Source organism: Tenrec ecaudatus, chromosome 12 (genome assembly GCF_050624435.1).
Source record: "Tenrec ecaudatus isolate mTenEca1 chromosome 12, mTenEca1.hap1, whole genome shotgun sequence".
NCBI lineage: Eukaryota > Metazoa > Chordata > Mammalia > Afrosoricida > Tenrecidae > Tenrec > Tenrec ecaudatus.
In genome coordinates this window covers 120,742,838-120,755,813 of record NC_134541.1, presented here as the reverse complement: position 1 = coordinate 120,755,813, position 12,976 = coordinate 120,742,838, and the positions used below count along the sequence as shown (strand labels likewise).

At 41.0% G+C, this 12,976-nt stretch overlaps 1 protein-coding gene across 5 annotated transcripts in view; it reads right to left on the bottom strand.

The window, feature by feature from the left end:
* SLC5A11 (solute carrier family 5 member 11) overlaps window positions 1–12,568 on the bottom strand; it is a 56,910-nt gene extending 44,342 nt beyond the window's left edge. For 4 of the 5 annotated variants that reach the window (XM_075528391.1, XM_075528392.1, XM_075528393.1 and 1 more), the window contains exons 1-4: window positions 12,434–12,568; window positions 8,491–8,562; window positions 2,410–2,514; window positions 1,020–1,079 (exon numbers count right to left, since the gene is read on the bottom strand). In XM_075528391.1, coding sequence (XP_075384506.1) covers window positions 1,020–1,079; window positions 2,410–2,514; window positions 8,491–8,562; window positions 12,434–12,568 — 372 coding nt within the window. The remainder of the gene's footprint in view (window positions 1–1,019; window positions 1,080–2,409; window positions 2,515–8,490; window positions 8,563–12,433) is intronic. The other variant, XM_075528395.1, reaches the window with a different exon arrangement.
* Window positions 12,569–12,976: the final 408 nt, after the last annotated feature.

Here is a 12,976-nt window from a genome sequence, read left to right as displayed (position 1 = left end):
ATACATTGGGCTGCTAATTGCAAAGTCAGCAGTTCGAGAACCCCTACCGCTCCTCTGGAGAAAGATGAGGCTGCCTACTCTCGTATAGCATCAGAATCCTGGAAATCCACAGAGGCTGGTCCACGCTGTGCGTACAGGGTCACTGTGAGTCAAAATAGATTTCATGGCAGTGACTTTGAGGTTTTTGAGTTTCTATTACATGACATGGGCTATGAAATGATTGTTAAAATGATTTCTCTGTTCTTTCCTGAATAAGCAATTAAAATAGCTTATGGCTTTACTATAAACAACATGGTGATATTGAATGTCAGATTGTCATGTGTGGTGGAGCATTTAAAATCAGAGGAATGGAAAAAGAAAATGCAGAGAGAAAGTGGAATACATAGCCTTACACTGAGGGGATTACAATCAAAGAGATGATTAAAAATGTGTAGAAATGGTTGAATGTAAAATCAGTTATTTATACTTTAAACCTTCACCTACTATACAATAAACAGTTTTTTAAATAAAATAAAATTGAATCATGCCTAGGGAGTTTAATGGCACAAAGTTGTCAACAAGATTACAACTAATTTATTAGGCTTTTTTTTCCACCAAAAAAAGAGTCTAAAATATTATTTGGTCACAAAATTCCTGGCATTTCACATTAATGTTTAAAAACTGCCTTGATTATCATTGTTTTGTGTGAAGAGGACAGGGAGGAAGCATTCTTATTTTGTCTTAAAAACTTTGGTTATGGTCTAAATATTTAAAAGAGGCTGCACATCTTATGCTTATGGTTTGGCATTAAGCATATTTTTCTGAGACCGCGTTTTGTGCAGTCTCTGAAAAATGTCATGAACATATTCAGTGTTGGGTTCTGAGTGGGCAACGGGCTCCTAATTTTTCCCCATCCCCATCAGTACTCTTGGTATCGGTCTAAGGGCAGAAAGGGAGGGATGATGGTTGAAGGAAGAGTTTTACCTTCCCCAAAGGTACAACTTTGGGGAAGCCCAGTTCCCAACATCGCTCACACTCACCTGGCCAGCAATATAGATAGGGAGGAAGATCCAGGACAACATCAGGACAAAGAATAAGCCCTGTTGGAGAAAACACAACTCAGGTGAGGTTCCGGCGCACACCCAAGTGGCGAGGTGGATTTGCTTCTGTGCCCTAGGCTCACCTGACCTGACTTCTGCCTCTGCCTCTTCTCTTACTGGTAAGTGGCTTACATGTCTTGGGCTATGTATATCCATTTGTAAAATGGGGGGAAGAGACTTAACGTAGGGAACAGTGGAAACGGGACCCTTGGTGACTCTGTCTACTTCTGTGCTCCTAAACGCTCCATGTCAACCGCCTTCCTTTGGTTGTCGTCGCTCCTTGGTAGTGTTTAAAACGCAGGCTACAAAGTCAAGCATATTTGGGCTCAAAGACAATACGAGGACAGTTTGCACATGTCTTGTTCCTCTTTGCTGGGAAATGGGAGTAAGAGGTTCTTGCTGGATCATTGTGTGTAGTCGTTGAGACACTGTCTACTAAAGGCTTTATCAGCCAGGCTCTCTTCCACACCTGCGACAAGCATTAATTTATTTTTACGCAAACTTATACGTTAAAAAGGGAAGGGTTGCAAAATAATAATTTATAAATTATCAAGGATTCATGAGGGAGCAGGAAGTGGGGAGGAAGGGGAAAAATGAGGAGCTGATACCAAGGGCTCAAGTAAAAAGCAAATGTTTTAAGAATGATGAGGACAACAAATGTACAAATGTGCTTGACACGATGGATGGATGTATAGATTGTGATAAGAGTTGTACGAGCCCTCAATAAAATGATTTTAAAAACAACAACAATGAAGGGTTCAAAGATTTTTCACTAAGGTTCCCCGGGCCATGCAGTTTGTAAGGGTTGGGAGCCAGGATGAGAATGCGGGAAATCTGGTTCTAGTTTGCCAACAAAGTATCATTCTATGTAATGTATTTATGTCTGTGCCTAGCCAAGATAAAGAACTTAAAAATGTTAATCATTGTGAATTGAAGATCATTATTAATATGTTCACCCTGCTTCCCAGTGGAAATTATATCCTAAATGAGCCCTATACGTCGGGGGATGGTCCCATCCCAGGGGGTTTCTATGGGGCAACAAAAAGGTTGAGAGTCATCAAGCTACATAGCTTTAGCGATGACCAACTGATGTCAAAAATACACAGAAGGAATTTCTGGTCTCATGATTTCTTTTCTCTTCTGAATCTACAAAAGAAGTGTTCTGAGCACTCGCCTCCATGCCTGGTTGTTGAGGCTGTGGGTTGACGGGACCCCCAGAAACAAAGGACACCCAGGACTTGCAGATCAAGATGGTCTTTTTCTTATTTTTCTAAAGCGCCATTCTATGGTTAAGAGTGTAAGACAATCATATAACTTTCCGCTTACTCACATTTAATTCATAAGCAGCTGCAGAAAGGCCCGCAGCAGCGCCTGAGCCTGCCAGGCCAATGAAATGTCCACTTCCAACATTGCTGGCAAACAGAGAGGCGCCCACCTGTGGGAAGATGAACAGGTCAGATGTTGGGGCCTGGGTCTGCAGTACCTGTTCCTCACTTCCTGAGGAACTGTAACTCTTTTCCCCCAGAGACTGTAACTCTTTTTTTTTTTTTGGCTTGTAGTTCGTTCAAGGATCGTTTGCTGGCCTTTAGGAGTGTTTTCCAGTCCAGTCTGTTGAGGCACCATGCCCTGGCCCCAAAGTCCACTTTCAGCATTCCCTGGGGACCTTGCCACTCCATTCCCTTGCTGTTCCACTGCACTCCCCCAGTGATTTGCCTCGGTGTGGTGGGATCAGGTCAGGTGCAATTCCCACACTGTGTCTCCGGTGCTGTCCCCTGTATTGCCCTTAGTCACTGAGGGGCATCATGTCTCATAGTAGGGCCAGCCATGTTGTTCTCTCTGTGGACTGGCTGCTCTACTCAGGAACATCATCCTCACGGCCTCGTGGGCCAGGCTGTGTTCCACTGTCTCCTCCTGCCCCTTCATCTGCTCCCGTGTGCTCTGATCAGATATGTCCATCTCCCGGAGCTGTAGAAGAGACTGTAACTCTTAATGGGAGTAGAGAGCCTCGCCTTCCTCCGTCAGAGTGGTTGGTAGTTTCAAACTGTTGATCTTGAGGTTCGCAGTCCAACACATAAACCACTAGCCATAGAAAGGGCTTAGTGAGAAAAATCAGGAAGCCTATGTTACTCCATAGCTCTGCTTGTAACTTCGAGTAGGTGTCCCTCTCCTCCTGGTTGGTTACCAGGGTTTAAAACTTAGACAAATACTGGACTCTACTATCTAAACAAACCCCATTCTTGAGTTAAATTTTATTAGTTAATTAAGAAAAATTCATTAATCTAGTAAAGGTGCCCTAGAAAAGCTGACTTTAATTTTTTTTGTCCTTTCATACTGGGGGAAATATTGTATATACTTGAGTATAAGCTGACCCGAATATCAGTCAAGGCACCTAATTTTACCACAAAAACTACATTTAAAAAATGTGCTGCAGAAGGGTCTTATGGAGGAGATGAGCCAGTCAGGGTGCAGTATAGCAATGATGAAACATACAACTTTCCTCTAGTTCCTAAATGCTTCCTCCACACACCCCCACCCCACCCTGCCCACTATCATGACCGCAATTCTACCTTACAAATCCAGCTAGACCAGATGATGTACACTGGTACAGATAGGAACTGAAAACGCAGGGAATCCAGGACAGATAATTCCTTCAGGATCAGTGGTGAGAGTGGCGATACTGGAGGGTGAAGGGAAGGTGGGGTAGAAAGAGGGAACCGATTACAAGGATCTACATATAACCTCCTCCCTGGGGGACAGACAACAGAAAAGTGGGTGAAGGGAGATGTCAGACAGTGTAAGATATGACAAAATAATAATAATTTACAAATTATCAAGGGTTCTTGAGGGAGGGGGGAGGGGGAATGGGAAGGAAGGGGAAAAATGAGGAGCTGATACCAAGGGTTCAAGTAGAAAGCAAATGTTCTGAGAATGATGATGTCAATAAATGTACAAACGTGCTTGACACACGGGTGAATGTATGGATTGTGATAAGAATTATTCAAGCCCCCAATAAAATGATTAAAGAAAATCTTTTTAAAAGCTAAAAAAGGTATGTTTATATAGGCTTTAAAAGTTGCTTAAAAGGCATTAGGTGTTGGAAACATATGTACAAAAGTACTTGAGATGATGTATGCATGGATTATGAAAAGAGTTGTACGAGCCCCCAATAAAACGATTTTTTAAGTGTGCTGGAAAACTCGGCTTATACACGAGTATATACGGTAATTGCATCGACAGAAACTGACAGGACTTCAATCATTGAACAGCTGAGCCTTTGATAGCTGCTGCACCCTCAGGATGTCCTGCTCCAACATGGAGGTTGTAAACCCTATTGTCGATATGAACCCTTTAATAGGAATACGCTCTTCTTCCTGTTAACTTGGTCCATTGATCAATTAATTGGGTCAATAATGGATTAGAAACTTTGATGGGTATGTTAGTCTGGGTACTTAAGAGAAACAAATCCACAGAAACTCATGAATAAGAGAGAGTTTTATATAAAGGGTAAGTGTGCATCAAGAAAACATCCCAACCCAGTGCTGCCCAAGCCCACAAGTCCAACATTAACCCATATGTCCGACACCAATCCACAAAGTCCTCCTCCATCTCCCAAAACAGATGCAATGATGCCGACTGTAGGAGGAAAGTTGAGTCAGTGAGTGTGTAAGCATCTCAGTCAGAGGTCTCCATACGGCTGCTCCAGCACCCAGGTCTTTTTTATGATGTTGAGCTTTGCTCCACAATTTCTTCCCACAATCCAGGAGCATCTATGATGATCCATTTCTGAGTGGCCAGTAGTGGTCAGTGGGCAACATGAAGTTCTTCTTTGGGACCAGTCAGAGTCTGCGGTTCTTGTGGTCAATTAGCCCATTGAACTGTTTTCACATATCTTTGATTTTCTTCACTTTCTTCAAAGGTGAACCTTTGCTGGCCACTCACAAGCTTTAAGCCCCTTAGTGACTACTCACCAAAGGAGAATGTAGAGCATTGTCTTTGTGGACTGTTGTGTCCATTGGCTTGGATGTCCCTCAAGGCTGGGATCTTGATCCCACCAGCTCAGCAATGAATTCCCTCAAGGTATCTGGTAATTGCTAAGAAGATTTCCTAACTTTGCCTTTTGTATGCTTTACAATATGGATATATTTTCAGCCAACCCCAAGTAGTGGGCGTAGTCCCACTACTTTATCACACTTGGTCAGCTTGAGTGTCTATCTATTCATCCACATCTGGATTGTTATCACTTTATTGCAGGATTTCATGTGTGATTATATTCATCTTTGTTGCCTTTGATTCTTGTGCACCTCCGGTGTCTTCTTTTATCTTGAGCATTTTGTGCTGAATTCACCTTGATTGTAGATTGCCTTTCCCAGTTAATACATCTCTATCATTTAATTGGTGATTTACCCTCCCTCCCCTCTATCTCTGATGACTTTCAAAAGATGTTTCTTTCTGTGTGTAAATCTATTCTTGACTTTTTTTTTTTTTGGGTGGAGGTGCTGGGGATTGAACCCAGATATTCTTGACTTTTTATAGCAGTGGTCTCAGACAATATTTGCCCTTTTGTGACTGATTCATTTCACTCAGCATAATGTTTTCCAGGTTCACTCGTGTTATAAGCTATTTCACAGATTCATTCTGTAATTGTGTAGCAATCTACTGTCTCATAGTTTACTATTCATCTCTTCATGGATATTTAAATTGTTTCCATCTCTTTACTATGGTAAATAATTCTGTAATGCACATGAGTGTGCATTTATCTACTGTTGTCATGGCTCTTGTTTCTGTTGGAGATATCCTAGTCATGGTTTTGTTGGACAATATGCTATTTCTATTTCTGTTTAATGAAGTGCTATGCCATCAAAATAAATGAAGAAGAAGTTGTAGTTGTCAAGGATTTTTGTCTTGCTAGGATCCAAAACCAATGCTCATGGAGACAGCAGACAAGACATCAAAAGGTGTGTTGCATTGGATAAACCTGTTGCACAAGATCTCTTGAGAGCATTTAAAGGCAAATATATTACTTTGAGGACTTAAGTATTTCATAAGCATGTGAAAGTTGAACAGACAATAAGGAAGACAAAAGGAGAACAGATGCATTAAACGATGGTGTTGCCAAAGAATGTGGAAATTACTACGGACAGCCAGAAGAACAAACAAATCTGTCTTTGAGGAAGTACATGAGAATGCTTCTTAAAAGTGACAATGGTAATACTTTGTCTCACGTATTTTGAATATGGTATGGGGGGGGGGGAGACCTGTCCCTGAAGAAGGACATCATGCTTGGGAAATTGGGGGGTCGTTGGAAAAAATGAAAACCTCCGGGAGATAAATGGACACAGCATCTGCAGCAATGGCTCAAACAGAACGATTGTGAGGATGACACAGAACTACCGGTATTTTGTTCTGTTGCACTATGAGTTAGAACCAACGGACAGCGCCTAAAAATAACAACAAAATACAATTGCTGAAGATACATGAGCACCAAAGTGAGGCTTTTTAAATGCAACTTGAAGACTTGATGGAGAGTAGGAAAGATCATAATGCTCCCACTATTTAATTTGACGTTGTTTGATGTATCTGCAAACAACTGAAAAGTCTTTGGGAAACACGGCATCTCTTGGACTTACAAATGGAAATGTCTTCCCTTTCACTAGTTCAAATACTTTCCTTTATTGTAGAAGTCAAACTGTTATCCATGACCTCTTACTAATGGCTCATGAAGTAGTGTGTGTGTGTGTGTGTGTGTGTGTGTGTGTGTGTGTGTGTAGGTTTACCCTTAGAGCCACTTGGAAAGAAAATAGCTAGGGAATTGCACAAGTTTTTGTGTTCTCAGCACCCATTTCACATTCTTCCAAGAATGATATCCATTTTCCTTTAGGACTCAGCACTCATTTCTGATGTGATATGCTTCGGCGAAGGTTCCATCCTCTCAGCATAGGCATTGAATATATAACTCATGCTTGAGCAAATCAACATATCAAATTACCCTTGTCACAGTATTTGATTCATGGATGGGCACAGAAATCACTCAGATGAGATATTCTCCAAGAAATATGCCTGACTATCGGGGAAAAAACAAACAAACAAATGATAACTTCTGACGTCTTAAAGTCTTGTCTTTAAACAAGCAGCCATCTAAGTGAGGCTTCAACCAAGCCCAAATGCAACAAGCACATCAGCCCATGTGATCCAAGGATCTTAAATGATATCATCCAAATTCAAAGAAGGCAATGCTATCAGAACTTCAATTGTGAACACCTGGTTTGCAGAGGCTATGGACAACAGTGGAAACCCAAAATCCATTTGCAGGGTCCACACATAGATGAAACCGCAGGGAGAATCCCATCTGACCACAGTCATGGGAAGTGACTCGCCCTTTATCAGACAGAGAGAGCATTGTAAAGTTGATAATGGCAGATGGAGTTGGTTAAAATGTAATATCTTACCATTTGATATCCCTTTTAGAAGTTGTTTCTTTTTTTAAAAAAGCAAAGGGGAAATAGACATGGATTAAATCTCTGGGGATCCTCTCTAATTATAGACCAGGAATGGGAATAGGCTTGCTATCATGCAGAGTTCTTTGGAAAGAGGAGTATTGCAAATTCACTTAGGTTAAGCTTTAGCACTTTATCACTTGAGCTCCCTTTTGACCTATTTTAAATTGGCTCCAGCTTTTAATGGTGTCTACTTTCTTTTCCAGTTGAAGTTTTCTTTTTTTTATGTTGTTGTTGTTTTGTATGTTTTTCTGTATATGAAATCCAAGAAGGGTAAATCTATGGAGACAGTTACTGGATTAATGGTTTCTTAGGGGTGTGGTAGGGGAGGTGGAGCAACTAAGAACAATGAGTATAATGATTGTACAATTCTTTTTGAAATGATTGAACTATTGAATTGTATGATAGGTGGATTTGTACCAATAAAACTGTTAGGGGGGAAAATACTGCCTTAAAGGAAGGTGTTCTTGCTATGTTGAACCAACACTTGGGAGGATGAAAGGTGTGAAGTAAGTTGTTGCTGTGAAACATGATTCCATTTAGGAATAACACCATCCATAAAAGAAGTTGAGAGATGATGATAAGCAAATAGATGGATGAGTGAGTGGTAGCTGGTTAGATAGACAGATAGGTAGGTAGGTAGGTAGGTAGATAGATAGATATTAAGTCCTATTAATATAACTTGGATTTCTGCATTCAGTCATATCTGAAATTGGTTCAGCCATAGATATTTCACATGGGTGAGTTATTAAATTCCCTTTTTGTTTAAACCAATTGGAATAGGAGTTCAGTTTTCTCAAGTTTCGATAGCACCTTCCATGTAACATGAAACCAATGAGTATTGAGGAAGCAAACCCTGGCAGAAAGCCAGCATTTGAAGATTCTTTGAGAATTGTCTTGAAGCAAAGACTACTTACAGGCCACCACACCATGTCCCCTCCAGCCAAGAAGTAGCCTTTCACTGTGTCTCTTTTCGTCCTCACTGTAGACTGAAACAAAGAAAAGGGAAAGTTAGCCATCTAAACCACTCCAAAATGGCCTAGGTCAAGGTTCGCAAATTAAGAAGCCAATGGGCCAGATTTTTCTTCAGATATGCTTTGTTTGACACGTGATTTCAAAGGAGACGTGGAGAAAGATGGGCTTCCTACTCCCGTAAAGACTTACAGTCTCAGAACCCAAAAGAGGCAGTTCTACCCTGTCTTACAGGGTTGCTATGAGTCAGAATTGACTCAATGGCAGTAAATTAAAAGAGACATAAACTCTTCCAATAAATCTAGCATTACCACTCCCTGTTTTCCAATCCACCTCGCTGGCCATTTGAGTTTTAGATGATTCTGAAACTTGCTCTTAAACATCAAAGTAGCTAAAGCAAATAGAAGAAATGATGAAGCCAAAGAATCGAACAGAACATTACAAAGGGCTGTTCAAAAAGATAAAGCCAAATATTATAATGAAATGTGCAAGGACCTAGAGTTTGAAAACCAAAAGCGAAAAAATCATTCTCAGCATATTTTAAATTAAAGAACTCAAGAAAAATTTGAATTTTTCCAAGTTTTGCAATATTGAAAGATTCTTTACTCAAGTTGCAATATTGAAAGATTATTTAAACAAACTATCAAATGATGCAAAAAAAGAACTTGTCAACATTCCACCATTTCTGGAGTAGCATATGAACAAGAACCAATGACACTGAAGCAAGAAGTCTAAGCTGCACTGAAAGTATTTGACAAAAACAAGGCTCCAGGAATCAATGAAATACAAATTGAAATGTTTCCACAAGCTGATAAATCACTGGAAGCACTCAGTCCATCTATTCCAGGAAGTTTGGAAAATAGCTACTTGGCCAGCTGACTGAACAAGATCCATATTTGTGCCGACAACAAAGAAGTCACCAGCCCAACAGAATGATCAAATCATAGAACAATATTGATAGCACATGCAAGTAAAACTTTGATGATGATCATCCAACAATGGTTGCAATAGTGCATTGACAGGAAGGTGCCAGAGGTTCAGGCCCAATTCAGAAGACAATGTAGAACAAGTGATATCATTGCTGATGCCAGATGGATCTTGTCTGAAAGCAAAGGATACTTGTGTTTTATTGACTATGCCAAGACATAGTCAAACTGTGTGGATCATAGCAAACTATGGATAACCTTGAGAAGAATGGGGTTTCTAGAGCATTCTTTGTGCTCATGCTTTATACATGGATCAAGAGGCAGTTATGTCAACAAAATAAGGGAATACTTCATGGATTAAAATCAGGAAAGATATGTGTCAAAGGTATGTCCTTTCCCCATACTTACTCAATCCGTATGTTGAGAAATCCTAAGAGAAACTGGTTTATATAAAGAAGAGTGTGGCTTCAGGATTGGAGGAAGGCTTACAAATTGCATGGTCCAGAAAAAAGATAAAACCTTGCTTGCTGACAGTCAGGAGAACTTAAAGTACTTGCTGATGAAGATCAAGGATTTCAGCTTTCAGTATGGACTACAACTCAATGTGGAAAAAACCAAAATCCTCACAACTGGACCAATAGGTAACAGCATGATAAATGGAGAAAAGTTTGATATTGTCAAGGATTTTGTCTTGCTTGGATCCACAATCAATGCTCATAGAAGAAACAATCAAGAGGTCAAAAGATGTGATGTATTAGGTAAGTCTGCTGAACAAGACCTCTTTAGAATGTTGAAAAGCAAGGTTGACTGGGAGATGGATCCAGTGTTGAATCCTTTCATCACATATTTAATCTGTATGCTGAGCAAATACTGAGGGGCTGGGCTCTATGGAGAAGAACGTGGCATCAGGATTGGAGGAAGCCTTCTTAACCTAAAACATGCAGGTAACACAACCTTGCACGCTAAAAGGGAAGAAGACTTGAACTGCTTGCTGATGAAGATCAAAGACTGCAGCCTTCAGTATGGCTTGCACGTCAATATAAAGAAATGAAAAGTCTTCATAACTGGTCCAAAAGGCATGATGATCAACGGAGAAAAGATTGACATTGTCAATAATTTTATTTTGCTTGGGTCCACAATCAATGTTCATGGAAGAAACAGTCAAGAGATAAAATAATGTATTATATTGAGTAAATCTGCGGTACAAGATCTTTTTAAAATGTTGAAGAGCAGGGATGTCACTTTGAGGCTACGGGGTGCCTGACCATGGTATTTTCCATTGCCTCATATGATATGCAAGTTGGACAATGAATAAGGAAGAATTGATGCGTTTGAATTATGGTGTTGGAGAAGAATGTTGAAAACATGGACTGCCAGAAGAACAAACAAAATCTGTCTTGGGAGATATAAGTGTGTGTATGCATGTGTATATATGTGTATATGTATATATGTATGTATATATATGTATATATATCATATTAAATGAAGGGGGAAGTGCAGAGTGGAGACCCAAGGCCCAGGTGTCGACCAGTGGAGATCCCCTCATAGAGGGGTTTAGGAGAGGAGATGGGTTAATTAGGGTGTGAGGTAGTATCGATGAAGAACACAGCTTTCCCCCAGATCCTGGATGCTTCCTCCCCCCAACTACCATGACCCGAATTCTACCTTGCAGGGCTGGATAGGACAGAGGCTGTACACTGGTGCATATGAGGGTTGGAGGTACAGGGAATCCAGAGTGGATGATACCTTCAGGACCAAGGGTGTGAGGGACGATGCTGGGAGAGTGGAGGGTGAGTGGGTTGGAAAGGGGGAACTGATTGCAGGGATCCGCGTGTGACCTCTTCCCTGGGGGAGGGACAGCAGAGGGGGGGGGAAGGGAGACTCCGGATAGGGCAAGATATGACAAAACAACGATGTATAAATTACCAGGGGCATATGAGGGGGGGGGGAATGGGGAGGGAGGGGGGAAAAAAAAAAGAGGACCTGATGCAGGGGGCTTGGGAGGAGAGCAAATGCCTTGAGAATGATTGGGGCAGGGAATGTATGGATGTGCTTTATACAATTGATGTATGTATATGTATGGATTGTGGTAGGAGTTGTATGAGTCCCTAATAAAATGTAAAAGAAGAAAAGAGAAAAAAATGATTAGGGCAAAGACTGTACAGATGTGCTTTATACAATTGATGTATGTATATGCATGAACTGTGAGGAGAATTGTATGAGCCCCAATAAATTGTTAAAATTAAAAAAAAATAATAATAAAGTTATAAGTTTATAATGTTATAAGTTCAAAAAAAAAAAAGAAACAGTCAAGAGATAAAATAATGTATTATATTGAGTAAATCTGCGGTACAAGATCTTTTTAAAATGTTGAAGAGCAGGGATGTCACTTTGAGGCTACGGGGTGCCTGACCATGGTATTTTCCATTGCCTCATATGATATGCAAGTTGGACAATGAATAAGGAAGAATTGATGCGTTTGAATTATGGTGTTGGAGAAGAATGTTGAAAACATGGACTGCCAGAAGAACAAACAAAATCTGTCTTGGGAGAAATGCAGGCAGCATGCTCCTTAGAAGAAAGGACAGTGAGACGTCATCTCGCTTCCCATGGATGTGTTATCAGAAGAGAGCAGTTCTTGGAAAAGGACACCATGCTTGGCAGGGTAAAGGGTCAATGAAAGAGAGATGGGTTGGCACAGTGGCAACCATGGGCTCCAGCGTAGCCATTGTGAGGATGGCACAGGACTGGGCAGTGCTTTGAACTGATGTACATAGGATCAGTCCGAGTTGGGACTGCTTTGATGGCACCTCACAGCAGCATTCTGAATAGTCCATGACCTTGAGCTAGTTTCTTCCTCTCTATCACAGTTAGTGTCTTAGTCTCAAAATAACTGATTGTCTCAAGGCCTCTGTCCTGACCTTTCCTTTTCCCCCTCAACGATTCCACCGACCTGACTTACCCATAATCCCACAGCCAGGACAAAGACGAAGTACAGGACCAACACTGCGATGTCACCTGGCTCCAGGCTCCTCTGGGGAAACGCCTCAAGAGGATCTGACTGAGGGGGTTTAGGACTTCCGGTGGCGCTCTCCATGATCCCGAATGGAATCTTGACTACTGCAGAAGTAAAACCACGTGTCAAATATTGGAACCTGGCATCACTCTGTCATTTCTAGTTGCCTCTCTGGAGCACCCAAGCAAAGGGGCCGCAATAAATATTTTTAATGAAGTCACATTAACTACACAGCTACTTTCATCGACTGAAGCTCTCCGCAAAAGATAGAGAGATAAGGAATGTTAATAGAAGAGATGGTCTTATCATCTTCTTCTACTTAGTCAGCACAAACCCAGGAGTGAGGGGGAAACAAGAGAATTTCCATTTCTGAGATACCTCATAGCTGGGTTCAGGTTAAATCAATGACTGTGTCTTAAACTCAACCAAAGATGCTGCAACTTTGTTCCACAACTGGGCTACGGCACATACAATGACATGTATTCATGA